Source organism: Pristiophorus japonicus, chromosome 11, assembly GCF_044704955.1.
Source record: "Pristiophorus japonicus isolate sPriJap1 chromosome 11, sPriJap1.hap1, whole genome shotgun sequence".
In the NCBI taxonomy this organism is placed as follows: domain Eukaryota; kingdom Metazoa; phylum Chordata; class Chondrichthyes; family Pristiophoridae; genus Pristiophorus; species Pristiophorus japonicus.
The window spans coordinates 809,944-830,162 of NC_091987.1; the positions used below are offsets into that span (position 1 = coordinate 809,944).

General features: G+C 48.6%; 1 protein-coding gene across 1 annotated transcript in view; it reads left to right on the forward strand.

The window, feature by feature from the left end:
- The window catches only part of LOC139276388 (transmembrane protease serine 2-like), a 125,643-nt gene that overhangs the window by 25,206 nt on the left and 80,218 nt on the right, over nucleotides 1–20,219 (forward strand). The window contains exon 4 of the mRNA XM_070894313.1: nucleotides 9,887–9,994. Coding sequence (XP_070750414.1) covers nucleotides 9,887–9,994 — 108 coding nt within the window. The remainder of the gene's footprint in view (nucleotides 1–9,886; nucleotides 9,995–20,219) is intronic.

Genomic DNA, 20,219 nt, shown 5'->3' on the forward strand with positions numbered 1-20,219 from the left:
GTAACACCTCTATTTAAGAAAGAAGGGAGACAGAAAGCAGGAAACTTTAAACCAGTTAACCTAACATCTATCATTGGGAAAATGCTGGAGTCCATCATTAAGGACATTAGCAGGACATTTAGAAAATCATAATGCAGTCATGCAGAGTCAGCATAGTTTTATGAAAGGGAAATCATGTTTGACAAATCTGCCAGAGTTCTTTGTGGATGTAACGAGCAGAGTTGGATAAAGGAGACCCAGCAGATGTTGTGTATTTGAATTTCCAGAAAACATTCGATAAGGTGCCATACAAAAGGTTACTGCACAAGATAAGAGCTCATGGGGTTGGGGGTAATATATTAGCGTGGATAGAGGATTGGCTAACTAACAGAAAACAGAAAGTCTTGATAAATGGGTCATTTTCAGGTTGGCATACAGTAACTAGTGGGGTGCCACAAGGATGAGTGCTGGGGCCTCAACTATTTACAATCTTATATTAACGACCTGGATGAAGGGACCGAGTGTAACGTAGCCAAATTTGCTGATGATACAAAGATGGGAAACTTTTAGAAACTTTTTAAATTGGGGAAACTTTTATAGTCTATTATTGATCTACATCTTAGATTTTTAACAATTCTTAGAAACTTTAAAAAACTTATTAACAACTCTTAGAAACTTTTGAAATAAATTGGGAACATTTATCAACTTTTAACTTTTAAAATAACTTTGGAAGTCACCTTCCTAATACCTGCCCCCCAACCAAGCCTCGGGCCATCTACCATCAATGGTGCTACCCAGCGCCGAGCTTGTGACCAACACCTCGCCGTAGGCAATTAGACTTATCGAGCTGTGCCTGGTCTCCAGTCGTCTTAGACCCCCTTGCCACTGGACCAAGACCTCGCTCAGCTGAGCCCGTGTGGTTGCCGATGTGCAGCAGCCACCCCACGTTAAAAGAACTCACGCACACGTATCTTACATACAAACATAGAAACATAGAAAATAGGTGCAGGAGTAGGCCATTCGGCCCTTCTAGCCTGCACCGCCATTCAATGAGTTCATGGCTGAACATGCAACTTCAGTACCCCATTCCTGCTTTCTCGCCATACCCCTTGATTCCCCGAGTAGTAAGGACTTCATCTAACTCCTTTTTGAATATATTTAGTGAATTGGCCTCAACAACTTTCTGTGGTAGAGAATTCCACAGGTTCACCGCTCTCTGGGTGAAGAAATTCCTCCTCATCTCAGTCCTAAATGGCTTCCCCCTTATCCTTAGACTGTGTCCCCTGGTTCTGGACTTCCCCAACATTGGGAACATTCTTCCTGCATCCAACCTGTCTAACCCCGTCAGAATTTTAAACGTTTCTATGAGGTCCCCTCTCATTCTTCTGAACTCCAGTGAATACAAGCCCAGTTGATCCAGTCTTTCTTGATAGGTCAGTCCCGCCATCCCGGGAATCAGTCTGGTGAACCTTCGCTGCACTCCCTCAATAGCAAGAATGTCCTTCCTTAGGTTAGGAGACCAAAACTGTACACAATACTCCAGGTGTGGCCTCACCAAGGCCCTGTACAATTGTAGCAACACCTCCCTGCCCCTGTACTCAAATCCCCTCGCTATGAAGGCCAGCATGCCATTTGCTTTCTTAACCGCCTGCTGTACCTGCATGCCAACCTTCAATGACTGATGTACCATGACACCCAGGTCTCTTTGCACCTCCCCTTTTCCTAATCTGTCACCATTCAGATAATAGTCTGTCTCTCTGTTTTTACCACCAAAGTGGATAACCTCACATTTATCCACATTATACTTCATCTGCCATGCATTTGCCCACTCACCTAACCTATCCAAGTCGCTCTGCAGCCTCATAGCATCCTCCTCGCAGCTCACACTGCCACCCAACTTAGTGTCATCCGCAAATTTGGAGATACTACATTTAATCCCCTCGTCTAAATCATTAATGTACAGTGTAAACAGCTGGGGCCCCAGCACAGAACCTTGCGGTACCCCACTAGTCACTGCCTGCCATTCTGAAAAGTCCCCATTTACTCCTACTCTTTGCTTCCTGTCTGACAACCAGTTCTCAATCCATGTCAGCACACTACCCCCAATCCCATGTGCTTTAACTTTGCACATTAATCTCTTGTGTGGGACCTTGTCGAAAGCCTTCTGAAAGTCCAAATATACCACATCAACTGGTTCTCCCTTGTCCACTCTACTGGAAACATCCTCAAAATTTCCAGAAGATTTGTCAAGCATGATTTCCCTTTCACAAATCCATGCTGACTTGGACCTATCATATTACCTCTTTCCAAATGCACTGCTATGACATCCTTAATAATTGATTCCATCATTTTACCCACTACCGATGTCAGGCTGACCGGTCTATAATTCCCTGTTTTCTCTCTCCCTCCTTTTTTAAAAAGTGGGGTTACATTGGCTAGCCTCCACTCCATAGGAGCTGATCCAGAGTCAATGGAATGTTGGAAAATGACTGTCAATGCATCCGCTATTTCCAAGGCCACCTCCTTAAGTACTCTGGGATGCAGTCCATCAGGCCCTGGGGATTTATCGGCCTTCAATCCCATCAATTTCCCCAACACAATTTCCCGACTAATAAGGATTTCCCTCAGTTCCTCCTCCTTACTAGACCCTCCGACCCCTTTTATATCCGGAAGGTTGTTTGTGTCCTCCTCAGTGAATACCGAACCAAAGTACTTGTTCAATTGGTCCGCCATTTCTTTGTTCCCCGTTATGACTTCCCCTGATTCTGACATGCAGGGGACCTACGTTTGTCTTTATTAACCTTTTTTTCTTTACATATCTATAGAAACTTTTGCAATCCGTCTTAATGTTCCCTGCAAGCTTCTTCTCGTACTCCATTTTCCCTGCCCTAATCAAACCCTTTGTCCTCCTCTGCTGAGTTCTAAATTTCTCCCAGTCCCCGGGTTCGCTGCTATTTCTGGCCAATTTGTATGCCACTTCCTTGACTTTAATGCTATCCCTGATTTCCCTTGATAGCCACGGTTGAGCCACCTTCCCTTTTTTATTTTTACGCCAGACAGGAATGTACAATTGTTGTAGTTCATCCATGCGGTCTCTAAATGTCTGCCACTGCCCATCCACAGTCAACCCCTTCAGTATCATTCACCAATCTATCCTAGCCAATTCACGCCTCATACCTTCAAAGTTACCCTTCTTTAAGTTCTGGACCATGGCCTCTGAATTAACTGTTTCATTCTCCATCCTAATGCAGAATTCCACCATATTATGGTCACTCTTCCCCAAGGGGCCTCGCACAACGAGATTGCTAATTAATCCTCTCTCATTACACAACACCCAGTCTAAGATGGCCTCCCCCCTAGTTGGTTCCTCGACATATTGGTCTAAAAAACCATCCCTTATGCACTCCAGGAAATCCTCCTCCACCGTATTGCTTCCAGTTTGGTTAACCCAATCTATGTGCATATTAAAGTCACCCATTATAACTGCTGCACCTTTATTGCACGCACCCCTAATTTCATGTTTGATGCCCTCCCCAACATCACTACTACTGTTTGGAGGTCTGTACACAACTCCCACTAACGTTTTTTGCCCTTTGGTGTTCTGCAGCTCTACCCATATAGATTCCACATCATCCAAGCTAATGTCCTTCCGAACTATTGCCTTAATTTGCTCCTTAACCAGCAATGCTACCCCACCTCCTTTTCCTTTTATTCTATCTTTCCTGAATGTTGAATACCCCTGGATGTTGAGTTCCCAGCCCTGATCATCCTGGAGCCACGTCTCCGTAATCCCAATCACATCATATTTGTTAACATCTATTTGCACAGTTAATTCATCCAACTTATTGCGGATAGTCCTTGCATTAAGACACAAAGCCTTCAGGCTTGTTTTTTTAACACCCTTTGTCCTTTTAGAATTTTGCTGTACTGTGGCCCTTTTTGTTCTTTGCCTTGGGTTTCTCTGCCCTCCACTTTTCCTCATCTCCTTTCTGTCTTTTGCTTTTGCCTCCTTTTTGTTTCCCTCTGTCTCCCTGCATTGGTTCCCATCCCCCTGCCATATTAGTTTAAATCCTCCCCAACAGCACTAGCAAACACTCCCCCTAGGACTTGGTCAGGATGAAGTTCTGGACCTGGAACGTCAGGATCCTCATGGACAATCCCAACAGCAACAGGCTGGAACACCACACCGCTATAGTTGCCCGGGAACTCAGACGCTTTGACATTGACATTGTCGCCCTAAGCGAGACCCGGCGGGCAGGGGAAGGTCAATTGAAGCAACAAGGTGGAGGTTACACCTTCTTCTGGAAAGGGAAACCAGAGGCAGAACGCCGCCTTCATGGAGTCGGCTTTGCCGTCAAGAATGAGCTGGTTCATCACCTCAAAGACTCCCCCTGTGGGGTTAACAAACACCTCATGATTCTCCGTATCACCCTATCTCGGAACCAATGTGCCACAGTCATCACTGCATACGCCCGCACACTCGATGCAACAGATGAGGCTAAAGAGGGTTTTTATTCCAACCTCGAGACATCCTTGTCCCGCGTCACCACGGGTGACAAATTGATCCTCCTGGGTGATTTTAATGCCAGGGTCGGCAAAGACACAGCTCTCTGGGGAGACGTGATTGGCAGAGAGGGGGTAGGGAAAGCCAACTCCAGTGGTACCCTACTCCTGACAAAATGTCTCGAACATGAACTCCTCATCACCAACACCCTGTTCCGCCAGAGGGACAAATACAATGTATCGTGGCAGCACCCTCGCTCCAAACACCGGCACCTGCTTGACTATGTCATTGTTCGAGCCAGGGATCGCAAGGATGTGTGCATCACCCGCGCCATGACAGGAGCTGACGACTGCTGGATGGACCACTGCCTAATCCGATCCATCATCAACATTAACATTGCCCCAAAGCAGAGGGGACAGCAGCAGCAGTTCCACAAAAAAGTTAATGCCGGGCATTTAGAGACCCAGCTAAGCGCCTCACAGCTAACCTGGCGTGCCTTGATGACCCTGAGATACTGAATGCCCACAGCACTTGGTCTGCCCTCCAGGCCTCTATAACCAGTGCCTGTGAAGAGATACTTGGTCACTCAACCAGAAAACACCAGGACTGGTTTGATGAAAATGATCAGGAGATCGAAGAACTAATAGATCACAAGCGCAGAGCATTTCTGAGCCTCAAGCAACAGCCCAATTCGGGAGCTGAAAAACAACATTACAGACGGCTCAAGGCTGAGGTCCACAAAAAACTTGGGACCGAAAGAACAGGTGGTGGATGGAGAAAGCACAGGAGATATAACAGCTGGCCGACAGTCATGATGTGCGAGGATTCTTCACTGCAGTCAAGACCACCTACGGTCCAAACTCCCAAGGCCCCACCCCACTCCTGGCCAAGAACAGGGAAACACTCATCAAGGACACCGAGGCTGTCAGGGCCCACTGGAAGGAGCACTTTGAAGATCCCCTCAATCGAGATTCTGCCTTTGACTCGAGTGTTCTCGACTCCATCCCGCAGCATGTGACCCACCACCACCTCAGTGAAACCCCAACGTTGCATGAGGTCGGCAAAGCCATAAAACAGCTGAAGAATAACAAGACTACGGGAGCTGATGGAATCCCTGCTGAGGCACTAAAGTATGGTGGCGAGGCGCTGTTAGCGCGGATACATGACCTCATCTCTCGCATCTGGAGGGAGGAGAGCATGCCGGGAGATCTCAGAGATGCAGTGATTGTGACCATTTTTAAAAAGGGGGACAAGTCCGACTGCGGTAACTACAGGGGATTCTCCGCGCTTTCAGCCACTGGGAAAGTTATCGCTCAAGTTCTCCTCAATCGTCTTCTCCCTGTGGCCAATGAGCTCCTCCCGGAGTCACAATGCGGATTTCGTCCCCTACGGGGCACAACGGACATGATCTTTGTAGCGCGACAGCTGCAGGAAAAATGCAGGGAGCAGCGCCAGCCCTTATACATGGCCTTTTTCAACCTTACAAAGGCTTTTGACACTGTCAACCGTGAGGGTCTATGGAGCGTCCTCCTCCATTTCGGATGCCCCCAAAAGTTTGTCAACATCCTTCGCCTGCTTCACGATGACATGCAGGCCGTGATCCTTATCAACGGATCCATTACAGACCCAATCCACGTCCGGACCGGGGTCAAACAGGGCTGCATCATCGCCCCAACCCTCTTCTCAATCTTCCTCGCCACCATGCTCACTTCACAATCAACAAGCTCCCCGCTGGAGTGGAACTAAACTATAGAACCAGTGGGAAGCTGTTTAACCTACGCCACCTCCAGGCCAGGTCCAAGATCACCCCAACCTCTGTCGTTGAGCTACAGTACACGGACGATGCCTGCGTCTGTGCACATTCAGAGGCTGAACTCCAGGATATAGTCAATGTATTTACTGAGGCATATGAAAGCATAGGCCTTACGCTTAACATCCGTAAGGCAAAGGTCCTTCACCAACCTGTCATCGCCGCACAGCACTGATCATCAAGATCCACGGCGCGGCCCTGGACAACGTGGACCATTTCCCATATCTCGGGAGCCTCTTATCAACAAAGGCAAACATTGATGCGGAGATTCAGCATCGCCCCCAGTGCACCAGTGTAACCTTCGGCCGCCTGAGGAAAAGAGCATTTGAAAACCAGGCCCTCAAATCTACCACCAAACTCATGGTCTATAGGGCTGTAGTAATACCCGTCCTTCTGTATGGATCTGAGGTATGGACGATGTACAGAAGGCACCTCAAGTCACTGGAGATATATCACCAACGATGTCTCTGCAAGATCCTGCAAATCCCCTGGGAGGACAGGCACACCAACATCAGTGTCCTCGACCAGGCTAACATCCCCAGTATTGAAGCACTGACCACACTCGATCAGCTTCGCTGGGCAGGCCACACAGTTCACATGCCAGATACGAGACTCCCTAAGCAAATGCTTTATGCGGAGCTCCTTCATGGTAAACGAGCCAAAGGAGGACAGTGGAAACGTTATAAGGACACCCTCAAAGCCTCCCTGGTAAAGTGCGACATCACCACTGACACCTGGGAGACCCTGGCCGCAGACCGCCCGAGGTGGAGAAAGTCCATCCGGGAGGACGTTGAGCTCTTTGTGTCTCGACGCATGGAGCATGAAGAGGCCAGGCGCAGGCAGCGGAAGGAGCGTGCGGCAAACCAGCCCCACCGACCCCTTCCCCCGTCGAATGTCTGTCCCACTTGTAACAGGGTCTGTGGCTCTCATATCGGACTGTTTGGCCATCAAAGAACTCACTTTGGGAGTGGAAGCAAGTCTTCCTCGATTCCGAGGGACTGCCTATAATGATGAGGATGGGGTCAGAAAGCAAATTGTGAGGATGATGTAAAGTGATATAGACAGGCTCAGTGAGTGGGCAAAAATTTGGCAGGTGGAGTATAATATGGGAAAATGTGAGGTTATCCACTTTGGTCGGGAAAATAAAAAAGCAAATTATTATTTAAATGGGGAGTGATTACAAAATGCTGTGGTACTGAGGGATCTGGATGTACTTGTGCATGAAATGCAAAACGTTAGCATGCAGATACAGCAAGTAATCAGGAGGGCAAATGGAATGTTGGTCTTTATTGCCAAGGGGATAGAGTATTAAAGCAGGGAAGTCCTGCTGCAACTGTACAGGGAGTTGGTAAGACCACACCTGGAGTACTGCATACAATTTTGGTCTCCTTATTTAAGAAAGGATATACTTGCATTGGAGACTGTTCAGAGAAGGTTCACGGGGTTGATTCCTGAGATGAGGGCTTGTCATATGAAGAAAGGTTGAGCAGATCAGGCCTATACGCCTTGGAGTTTCAAAGAATGAGAGGTGATCTTATTGAAACGTATAAGATTCTGAGGGGGCTGGATAGGGTAGATGCAGAGGGGAATCTAAAACTGGGGGCATAGTTTCAGAATAAGGGGTCGCCCATTTAAAACAGAAATGAGGAGAAATTTCTTCTCTCAGAGGGTCATGAATCTTTGGAATTCTCTACCCCAGAGAGCTGTGGAGGCTGGGTCATTGAATATATTTATGGTGGGAATAGACAGATTTTTGAATGTTAAGGGAGTTAAGGGGTACGGGAGCGGCTGGGAAAGTGGAGTTGAGGCCAGGATCAGATCAGCTATGATCTTATTGAATGGTGGTACAGGCTCGAGGGGTCAAATGGTCTATTTCTGCTCCTATTTCTTATGTTCTTATGTTCTTAGTGTGATGGAATACTCTCCACTTGCCTGGATGAGTGAAGCTCCAACAATATCCAGGATAAAGTCTCCCTTTTGATCGGCTCCCCATCCCCCACCTTCAACATTCACTCCCTCCACCACCGGCGCCCCCTGGCTGCAGTGTGCACCATCTACAAGATGCACTGCAGCAACTCGCCAAGGCTTCTTCGGCAGCACCTCCCAAACCCGCGACCTCTACCCCCTAGAAGGACAAGGGCAGCAGGCCCATGGGAACACCACCACCTCCACGTTCCCCTCCGAGTCACACACCATCCGGACTTGGAAATATATCGGCCGTTCCTTCATCGTCGCTGGGTCACAATCCCGGAACTCCCTCCCGGAGCACCTTCACCACACGGACTGCAGCGGTTCAAGAAGGCGGCTCACCACCACCTTCTCAAGGGGCAATTAGGGATGGACAATAAATGCCGGCCTTGCCAGTGACGCCCAGCGCCTGGAATGAATTTAAAAACAAATCTTCCTCTTCCAACACTTCTCCTCCTGAGCAGCTGAGTGGAACTTCCCTCGCCAGGTTCCACTCTTAGATATCCAGTTGTAGCCGGAGAATCTGCCGCAATGGCTTCTATTCCCACTCCAGCACTATTTCCTGTGGGTTTGCCAAGGGTCTATCCTTGGGCGACGACACCCAGCTCTACCTCAGCATTTCTCTTCACTCCTCAACTGCCTCTGTGTTATCAGGTTGCTTGTCCGCCATGGAGGAGTTGAAATTTTCTCTAACTAATATTAGGAAAACTGATGGTGTTGTCTTTGATCCTCATCACAACTTCTATTCCCACACCTCCGACTCCACTGCCCCACCCTAGCCACTGTCGCAGGCTGAACCGCGCTATTCATAACCTCGGCGTCCTATTTGACCCTGAGCTGAGCTTCCGACCCCATATCTTCTCCATCAGCAAGAGCACCTACTTCCAGCTCTGACCCTGCCACAGCCCATCTGCTGCTGAAACCCTCCAGAACCTTCCTGGCTGGCCTCCCATCTTCCACCCTCCATAGACTTGGGCTCATCCAAAACTCAGCTGCCTGTATCCTAACTTGTACCAAGTCCTGTTCAATCATCACCCGTGCTCGCTGACCTACATTGGCGCCTGGTCCATCAACACCTCAATTTTAACATTCTCATTCATGTGTTCAAACCCCTTCAATGGTCTCACCCCTCCCTATCTCTGTCGCCTCCTGCAACTCTACAACCCTCCGAGATATCCGTGCTCCTCCAATTCTGGCCTCTTGAGTATCCCACACTTCCTTTGCCACACCATTGGCAGCCGTGCCTTCAGCTGTCTGGGCTCTAAGCACTGGAATTCCCTCCCTAAACATCTCCACCTTTCTCTCCTTCTATAAGACCTACTGCCTATGTCACTCTTTTGGTCACACTTCCTAATATCTCCTTCGTTGTCCCAGGGTGTCAATGTTTTCTGACTAAGCTCCTTGGGACATTTTCCGATGTTCAAGGCACTATATAAATGCAAGTTGGTGTTGCTGTATCTTATGTTTCCTACTGTGTAATAACATTTATTACTTTGGATTGTTTTAAAACATTACAGAGGTTTATAGTTGGGACTTCTTTATAAATAGGTTCCTGGGTCAGGGGGCGGCAGGGGAATGGAGTTTTCCCAAAATGGCATTGACTCTTTTATATTTCTTGTTTGCAGTTTCGCATTCCAACTGTATGCCATGCGGATCAAGTAATGAGTGTGTCCTATCATCGCAGTGGTGTGATGGGGTGCCTCAGTGCGCCAAAGGCGAGGATGAAGAATGCTGTAAGAAAGCTCACAGAAACATAGAAACGTAGAAAATAGGTGCAGGAGTAGGCTATTCGGCCCTTCGAGCCTGCACCACCATTCAATGAGTCCATGGCTGATCATTCACCTCAGTACCCCTTTCCTGCTTTCTCTCCATACCCCTTGATCCCTTTAGCCGTAAGGGCCATATCTAACTCCCTCTTGAATATATCCAATGAACTGGCCTCAACAACTCTCTGCGGTAGGGAATGCCACAGGTTAACAACTCTCTGAGTGAAGAAGTTTCTCCTCATCTCGGTCCTAAATGGCTTACCCTTTATCCTTAGACTGTGTCCCCTGGTTCTGGACTTCCCCAACATCGGGAACATTCTTCTTGCATCTAATGTTGCAATGTTGTTGTATCGTGTTTGCCTTGTATTGTCGCCATCTTCTCCCCCCCCCCAACACTGGTAAGGTTGCCAACTCTAGTTTGACGTATTCCTGGAAATTTAATCATGTGACATTTGAGCACATGGCACTTGATCACGTGACACTGTTTGTGTGATGCTGCATCACATGACATTTGATCATGTGACATGTACCCACTGTTTGCATCTGCCTTAGTTAAGTGTCTCAGTATCACCATGCCCCAAATAAAATATTTGAACTTTTGTTTTACATTGAGCTGAATAAAATAATTTATAAATCAAAGAAAGAATACAAAAGAATAGAACGATTTAAGGATAAGTACAAACTGCTTCTGTGATGTTTCTACAGTATCGACCGCAATGAGAAACACCAACAAAAACACCATCGATATAATAACTTCTAACCAAAGTTTTTGAACAATTGTATGACTTTTTACAGCATGTCATAAAAATAATAAGTAAAACCAAAACTAAACTTATTGGGCTAGAAATTCCATTTTTGGTCATGGCAGTATTTTTCCGCCAAAACTACTGCTATGACGTTGATGATTCTGAGGCCTAACATTCGGGAAAAAATGCGGCCAGCGGTGAAAATCGGCATTGCTCGAGGATTTGTGGCACAAACTGCGAATTTTCTGAAACTTCTCTCCGAGGCCGATACCGCTGCGATTTGGGCAAAGGGAAGTTGGCAAAACACCCCCAAAAAATTCCAAAACACAAAATATAACAAAATCACAAAACATTCACAAGACCCTTTTCTATCAAATCACTGCAAAACAATTAAATAATAAAAACTTTAACTTACCTCTTTTGCAGGTTTTCCCCGGGCATTCTTTCCATCCTATCTACAGGTGCACTGTGAGCCAAATATCTGGCAAAAGTGCTATTTCCAGTCTTGCACACTGATGGTCCGTTCCCCAGTGGTACTTGATGTATATGCAGACTATGGTTGTACTCTCTGTGTAGTCACTGTGTGGTTGCATAAGATGGAGACTTGTTTACCTGATGTACTATCAATAAGGTTTACAATGTGTATATGCTATGCTGGCACCACTAGAGGGTGCAACTGGTGGAGACTGGGGGTTTCCTGCCCTGGTGGCAGGGCCCAGTATAAAAGGCTGCTCACTATGCTTGTGCCTCACTCTGGAATTTGGAATAAAGAACCAAGGTCACTACAGTTTGAGTACAACACATTGCCTCGTGGAGTCATTCATAAGTACATCACAGACATAATAACTGGCGATGAGAAACGGACTTTCCAGCGATTATGGCTACCTTTGGCACACTAAAAGACCACAGATGGGATGTTTTTATGGGAAAGGCTCGAGCTATATTTCGTGGCAAACGACCTGGCAGGGGAGACGGACACATCGGCGGAGAAACGCAAGGCTATACTGCTGACCAGTTGTGGGCCCAAGGTCTACCGCCTCGTCAGGGGCTTGCTGGCACCCACGAAGGCCAAGGATAAGACATACAATGAGCTGAATGAACTAATTCGCGACCAACTAAACTAAAAGAGAGCATCCTCACGGCCAGGCACAGATTCTACATCAACCACATACCTGAGGGCCAGGAGATTGCAAAATATTCTGCCGACCTCAGGAGACTTGCGGCACCGTGTGATTTTGGCACGCACCTCAATGAAGCATTGCGAGACATCTTCGTTATAGGAATTGGCCACAAGCTATTATCTGTCGATAGCACAGTCAACCTGCAGAAGGCCATCAGCATCAGTCAGGCGTTCATGACCTCGACCTGTAGCACCAAGCAAATTATTCACCCTGTGGACTCAAACCCGACAAGTACTGTACACAGAATGGTGCCTTTCACAGGCAAGACCGTAGAATGTGTCTCTGCCCAGGGCAGAGAGCACAGACCTCAGGGTTCCAGAACTCAGAGTCCGCCGAGGGGTGCTAATCGAGTAGCACCATGCTGGCGTTGCGGAGGAAACCATAGGGCTCACCAGTGTCAGTTTGCTGAGTACGTAGGCAAAGCCTGTAACATGAAGGGGAAACTTCAGCATATGTGTAAAAGAAATATGACTCACTGTCTAGCAGAGGAGTCGGTAGATGACCTTGAATCCAACGGGGAGTATGATGATTTGGCCAGAGAGGCAGCTCAGCCCCAAGAAGAAGTGTATGGAGTGTATACCTGCACTACCGATTGTCCTCCAGTGAAGATAGAAGTGGAGATAAATGGCGTTTCAGTCTTCATGGAAGTGGACACGGGAGTGAGCCAGTCAGTGATGAGCCAGGATGCCTTCGAGAGGCTGTGTAATAAAAAACAACCCGAGCTGGTTCCAGTACAGGAAAAGTTGCACACCTACACCAAGGAGCTGATCCCAGTCCTCGGTAGTGCGGATGTAAGTGTAATCCATAATGGCGTGGTGCACAAGTTTCCTCTGTGGATTGTTGCAGGTGATGGTCCAATGTTACTCGGAAGAAGGTGGATGGGGAAGATCCAGTGGAAATGGGAAGACCTCTTCACTCCAGCAATCGATGTCCCCCGTGCTCAGAGGCAGAGCAAAACCTCACCTTCACTTGGGCCAGGCACCAGAGAACAGACCAGTGCAGCACCTGAGGCACAGACCGTCCATCGACTGCGTGGCAATGATCCAACTGGAACGATCTAAAAGTACCTTCCCAGCTCCAGTGGCAGGACTCCTGGGGAGGAAGATCGAATTCACAGGCACTCTTCCAGCGTTTGTGGCAGAATCGCGGGAGAGAAGGATCAAGGCAATCGACCTCGAGGACAGAGGCAAGATGTGTCCCTGCTGCAGCGAGGGGCAGCGTGGCTGAAAAACAGATGTCCGCGGCCAGACCACGAGGTGCAACGCTGAGGGACCAACACGTGGGGTCTAACAAAGGATCTGATTGGGGTAAAGTCAGCAGGGTTCTCTTAAAGGAGACCGGCAACCAACTGAACTGAAAGAGACATTGTATGCATGGCAATCAATGTAATGAACCGATTGTGAACAAAATGTTGTTGCGAATTGTCGGTACTATTCTTAATGCAAAGAACAAAATGTTGTTGCGAGATGTTGGGAATAGAGTGTCTCCAAAAGTAGCAAGCGAGCGACCTCAGGAGGGTGAAGGCACTGATCGTGATACCCTGGCCCAGGTCTATCCCACGTTGCAGGCACCCAATGGCACTATTTGCCACGGACCCGGAAATGAAAACGGCGCCAATACACGCAGTCGGCCACCGTTGCCCAACACCCGGGTGGAGCTGGTGCAGCCCCCAGACCCGGTCACTACCTCGGCCATGGCCGGGTGCAAAAGGTCAGAACCAACGAGTGCCCCAAACGGGACCTGGAACAGCCAGGTTCCCAAAACCATTGGAGAGCAGGCAGAAGATTCTGCAGCCCTCAAAGGAGGACAGGGAGGCCACATACATCTGTGGCTCTGCCCACCACTAGGCAACGGCAAAGGCCCTGAGTCCTGGCTAGGTGAGTGAACCAGGCCCACCCCACTAGCAGGGGGCACAGCCCCACCATCAGACGACTAGGACCCCATCCGCTTGTTCTGGAACTAGCGTCCTCACATACCTGTACTGCTACCTCAGTACTGACCATGACTGAACCATGAATGCAATCTACCCAATCCTGGCACACGACCGTAAAACGTAATGAATGTAAGTCAATGAACCAAGGTGTCATGATACAAACTGTAAAAAAAATGTTTTTCCTTCCTTTCCTTGTGCTTCCACTGTGTCTGATCCTGTATGTTAATGTAACGGGCCAGCTGTATGATCTCACTGTGGGGGGGGAGGGGTGGGGGGAATGGATGTATGTAGCCATGGACACACACATGGATTACGCCCAAAACCCACTGGAACCTCCACTGCATCATCGAACCATCCAAACTGGTAACCACTACCCAACGTTGTGGCAAAAGGCCTTGGGGGTTAACAGGGAGAGAGCCAAGACAAAGTACAGCCAAGGTACAAGGGCTATTGGGACTGAAGTCTGGGGAGAGCTAAGCCAGAGCACATAGTGCAAAGGTAATTGGCACAAAGGACTTGGGGGAGAGTGATGTTGTATAAGCAGACTGTGGATGTACTCTCTGTGCAGTGTGGGTGCATAAGATGGAACCACACAGCTACTGGACCAAGACCTAACTCTGTCAAGCCCGTGTGGTGGCTGGTGTGCAACAGTCACCACACAGTAAAAAAATCCACCCACAGGCACCTTCCACCCTTCAAGATTTAGTGCGGACCTGGAATTTTAGGTCCATCATTGAAACACCTGTGAACGTTTTGACATGGAAGCAAGTCATCCTCGATTCGAGGGACTGCCTATGATGATGATGCATAAGATGGAGACTTGTTTACCTGATGTACTACCGCTAAGGTTTACACTGTGTATATACATGCTGGCACCACTAGAGGGTGTAACTGGTGGAGACCGGGGGTTTCCTGCCCTGGTGGCAGGGCCCAGTATAAAAGGCTGCTCACCATGCTTGTGCCTCACTCTGGAGTTTGGACTAAAGGACCAAGGTCTCTACAGTTTGAGTACAACACATTGCCTCGTGGGGTCATTCATAAATACATCACAGACATAATACTTAAAACCACCGGTGCAAGACCCCAGCGAATTTGTCGTTTCACCATTTTCCGCCAAAAATGACGAAATATCGCCGAAAAACAGGGTGCAAGGTTGGGGAATTTCCAGACCATTTAATTCACTGACTCCCACACCCCACCGATGAAGCCCAGTTTCAGGGAGCGGAGGGAGGCTCAGTCCTCAGGGAGAAGCATCAAAGCTGCTCGACTCCCAGAACAAAACACATCGTACAGCAGACCGACAGGAACACCTCACTCGCTCCAGTTACCGCTGCTCTCCCTCCCTCCCCACTTTGTGTGTCTCTCTCTCTCCCCAGTTTGTGTTTCTCTCTTTCTCTCTCTTTCCCCAGTTTGTGTTTCTCTCCTTCTCTCTCTCCCCAGTCTGAGTTTCTCTCTCTCTCTTCTACCTTGTGTTTCTCTCTCTCTCTCTCTCCCCCAGTTTGTGTTTCTCTCTCTATCTCTTTCCCCAGTTTGTGTTTCTCTCTCTCTCTCCCCAGTTTGTGTTTCTCTCTCTCTCTCTTTCCCCACTTTGTGTTTCTCTCTCTCCTCTCCCCCCAGTTTGTCTTTCTCTCTCTCTCTCTCTCTCCCCCCAGTTTGTGTTTCTCTCTCTCTCCCTCTTTCCCCAGTTTGTGTTTCTCTCTCTCTCTCTCTCTCCCCCCCCCCCCCTCCAGTTTGTGTTTCTCTTGTAATGTCCTTACTCAATGGCACAAAACCCACACGAGGCACATTCTATTATCAAGGTCATTCTATGACCTGAACCTTTATTCACAGGACCTGCGTGGGACCTCCCTTTATATACCTGGATGACCAGGTGAGGAGTGTCTCCCACAAGTTCACCCCCTGTGGTCAAGGTGTGCATTGCTTAAGTATATACAGTATTGCAGTGGTGTTACATAGAGGTTACATACATGACATCACCTTCCCCCCAAAGTCTTAATGGGATCATAGGTTAAGTCTTTCAGGTGGTCTACACTCCCTCGTGGAGCGCCGCAGTTGGGGCTCTGGTTGTTGAGCCTTGGCGTGAGTGTCTGTCGCCTGTGTGATTCCGGCCTGTCCGGGCTGGCCGCAGGGACTGTGCATGCTGCTGAATGTTCTTGTTGCTCGTTCACTGGTGGTGGTGTGAGCAACATCTCATGATCTTCCTCAGGTTCCTCAGTGTCCATGCTGAACCTTTTTTTTACTTGGTCCAGATGCTTACGGCATATCTGCCCATTGTTAAGTTTAACCATGATGACCCTGTTCCCCTCTTTGTCTATTACAGTACCCTCAAGCCATTTGGGCCCCATGGCGTGATTGAGGACAGATACGGGGTCACTTATTTCTATATATTTCCCCCTTGAATTTCGGTCATGGTACTCGTTTTGGGACTGGCGCTTGCCCTCAACTATGTCGGTCAGGACTGGGTGAATGAGGGACAACCGAGTTTTGAGTGTTCGTTTCGTAAGTAGCTCAGCGGGCGGGACCCCCGTGAGCGAGTGCAGTCGGGACCTATAGGCAGCAGGAGACGCGATAGGCGGCATTGAAGGGAGGGTCCTTGAATCCGGAACATGCCTTGTTTAATGATTTGGACTGCACGTTCCGCCGGGCCATTGGAGGCCGGCTTGAACAGTGCTGTCCTGACATGGTTGATGCCATTGCCCGACATGAACTCCCGGAATTTGTAGCTCGTGAAACATGGGCCATTATCGCTAACAAGGATGTCTGGCAAGCCGTGGGTTGCAAAGACCGCACGCAGACTCTCCACAGTGGTGGATGTCGTACACGAATTCAAAATGATGCACTCGATCCATTTCAAGTATGCATCTACCACAATGAGAAACATTTTTCCCATGAATGGACCCATGTAGTCCACATGAATATGTGACCATGGCCTGGTGGGCCAGGGCCACAGGCTGAGCAGGGCCTCCCTGGGGACATTACCCAGCTGGGCACACGTCGTGCACCTGTGAACACAGTGTTCCAGGTCTGAATCAATTCCCGGCCGCGAAAGTGACCTGGAGGCACAAGCAATGGGTTGTAATTTACCCGCATCATTGACATGCTGTAAAACGCACCCGACCCCGTACACTGACGCATCACATGTAAGAACTAGCTTTTTACCTGGCTCAAAAAAGGCTAAAACACTGTTGGAACACAGAAGGTTGCGTGCCTTATTGAAGGCACGTTCTTGGGCGTCCCCCCAAAACCAATCGCAACCCTTTCTGAGTAGCACGTGGAGAGGCTCCAGCAGCGTGCTCAAGTTCTGCATAAAGTTCCCAAAGTAATTGAGTAGCCCGAGAAAGGCGCGCAGTTCCGAGACATTCCAGGGCCTGGGTGCCAGACGAATTGCTTCTGTTTTGGACTCTGTTGGGCGGATTCCATCAGCGGCAATCCTTCTGCCCAAAAATTCAACCTCGGGCGCGAGAAACAGACACTTGGATTTCTTAACTCTTAGGCCGACCCGATCCAATCGACTTAGTACTTCCTCCAAATTGCGGAGATGGGAGTCGGTGTCCCTGCCCGTGATGACTATGTCGTCTTGAAACACAACCGTCCCCGGGATGGACTTGAGCAGACTCTCCATGTTGCGCTGGAATATAGCAGCTGCTGACCTGATGCCGAATGGGCATCGATTGTACATAAAAAGGCCTCGATGTGTGTTGATGGTGCTGAGTAGCTTCGGTCAGTTCTTGCGTCATATACGCAGATGTGAGGTCAAGTTTCGAGAAAAGTTTTCCTCCAGCCAATGTGGCAAATAGGTCCTCCGCTCTGGGCAGCGGGTATTGGTCCTGTAGGGAGACTCTGTTTATGGTAGATTTGTAATCCCCACAGATTCGTGCGGATCCATCAGGCTTCATGACTGGGATGATGGGATTTGCCCACTTGCTAAATTCCACGGGTGAGATAATGCCTTCCCGCAAAAGCCGGTCCAGTTCGTGTTCAATCTTTTCCCTCATCACATAAGGCACAGCTCTAGCCTTGTGATGGACCAGTCTGGCATCCTGTATGATGTAGATTTTGACTTTAGCCCCTTTGAAGGTGCCCACACCTGGCTGAAAGAGATGTTCAAAGCGGCTTAGAACTGTTGAACAGGAGGTCCGTTCCTCTGACGACATGGCGTGAACATCATCCCATTTCCAGTTTAATTTTGCCAGCCAGCTTCTCCCCAACAGTGCTAGGAGATCTCCGGGGACAATCCACAGGGGAAGTCGGTTCACTGTCCCTTTGTGTGTGACAGAGAGCATGGCGCTGCCAAGGACTGGGACGATTTCTTTGGTATAGGTCCTTAGTTTGGTGTCGACCCTTGTGAGTTTTGGTCTGTCTCTTTTGTGCGGCCACAGCTGTTCAAATTGTTGGACGCTCATGAGAGATTGACTAGCTCCCGTATCCAGTTCCATGTTGACAGGTATCCCGTTGAGTAAGACCCTCATCATTATTGGAGGCATCTTGTTGTAAAAACAGTGGACATTGATCATGTTGACCCGCTGTACCTCGGTGTCCCGGGTATTGTCCCCACCGTCTTCTGGTCCGCTTTCCTACCCTTCCGATTCGTATACGAGCTGAGCTGATGTTTTTCTGCACATGCGAGCCAGATGCCCTCTTTATAGTTGCAGTTTCTGCAAACAGCATGCTGAAATCGACACCCCCTTGTTGAGTGCCTTTCCCCACATCTCCAGCACAGACCGCTTCCATTGTTTCCGAAGGATGAGCTGCATCTGGCTGATCTCTCTTGAGCTTCTCTCAGTCTGTAGTTGATTGCTCGCATTGTGGGTTGATGAGGTGTGAACGGCCGTTCATGTGGCCCTTGATGGCTTCTGGCACCACTGCCTGCTGTTGAGGGCCTGCTCTCCTGCCTTTGTCTGTGTGTGGGGGTAGCCGCTTGTCTCACGCTGTGAACCCCTTGTTCCGATGTTTCGTTAGTTGTCGTACCTCGTCTCTTCTTCTCGTGCCAGGAATGTCTGTGTGAATTGTGCTGCTGCCTCTAGGGTCAGGTTCTTGGTTTCTATGAGCTTTCGGAATATGCCTGCGTGGCCTATTCCTTCGATAACAAAGTCTATCAGTACTTCTCTCCTTAGTTCATCGGAGAACTCACATAAACTAGCCAGCCTCTGAACTTCCGCCACAAAGTCGGGTATGCTCTGGCCCACACAGCGTCTGTAGTTGTAGAACCTGTGTCTGGCCATATGTAGGCTGCTCGCCAGCTTCAGGTGGTCTCTCACCAGTGTGCTCAACTCCTCAAACGACTTGTTTGCTGGTTTCTCGGGTGTCAGCAGGTCCTTCATTAAGGCGTATGTTTACGAGCCACAGCTGGTCAAGAGATGGGCTCTTCTCTTGTCTGTCTTATCATCGCCCAGCCAGTCTTTGGTTACAAAGCTTTGCTGGAGCTTTTCTATAAAGTCCTCCCAATTGTCTCCGGCATTGTATTTCTCATCTGAGCCGTTGGTAGCCATTCTGTGGATTCTGTGATCCCGTAACTCGTCGCCACTGTAAAGTCCTGACCCTGCAGTACAGACTCACACGAGGCACATGCTGAAGTCAAGGTCACTCTGGACCTGCACCTTTATTTCACAGCACTTGAGTGCCACACTTGCCTGAGGCCTGCCTTTATATACCTGTGTGGAACAGGTATGCTGTGTCTTCCGCAAGTGCACCCCTGGTGGTAAGGTATGCTTGTGGTTACAGGTCATATCTAGTTACAGTCATGTATAGCGTGGTAAGATACAGTTATATACAGTAGTGTGAGATACATAACACCCAGTTTGTGTCTCTAGAACATAAGAACAAAAGAAATAGGATCAGGAGTAGGCCATACTGTCCCTTGAGTCTGCTCCGCCATTTAATATGATCATGGCTGATCCGATCATGGACACAGCTCAAGTCCCTGCCTGCTCTCCATGACCCCTTATTCCCTTATCGGTTAAGAAACTGTCTATTTCTGTCTTAAATTTATTCAATGTCCCAGCTTCCACAGCTCTCTGAGGCAGCGATTTCCACAGATTTACAGCCCCCTGAGAGAAGAAATTCCTCCTCATATCTGTTTTAAATGGGTGACCCCCTTATTCTAAGACTATGCCCCCTACTTCTAGTCTCCCCTATCAGTGGAAACATCCTCTCTGTATCCACCTTGTCGAGCCCCCTCATAATCTTATACGTTTCGATAAGATCACCTCTCATTCTTCTGAACGCCAATGAGTAGAGGCCCAACCTACTCAACCTTTCCTCATGTCAACCCCATCATGTCCGGAATCAACTGAGTGAACCTTCTCTGAACTGCCTCCAAAGCAAGTATATTC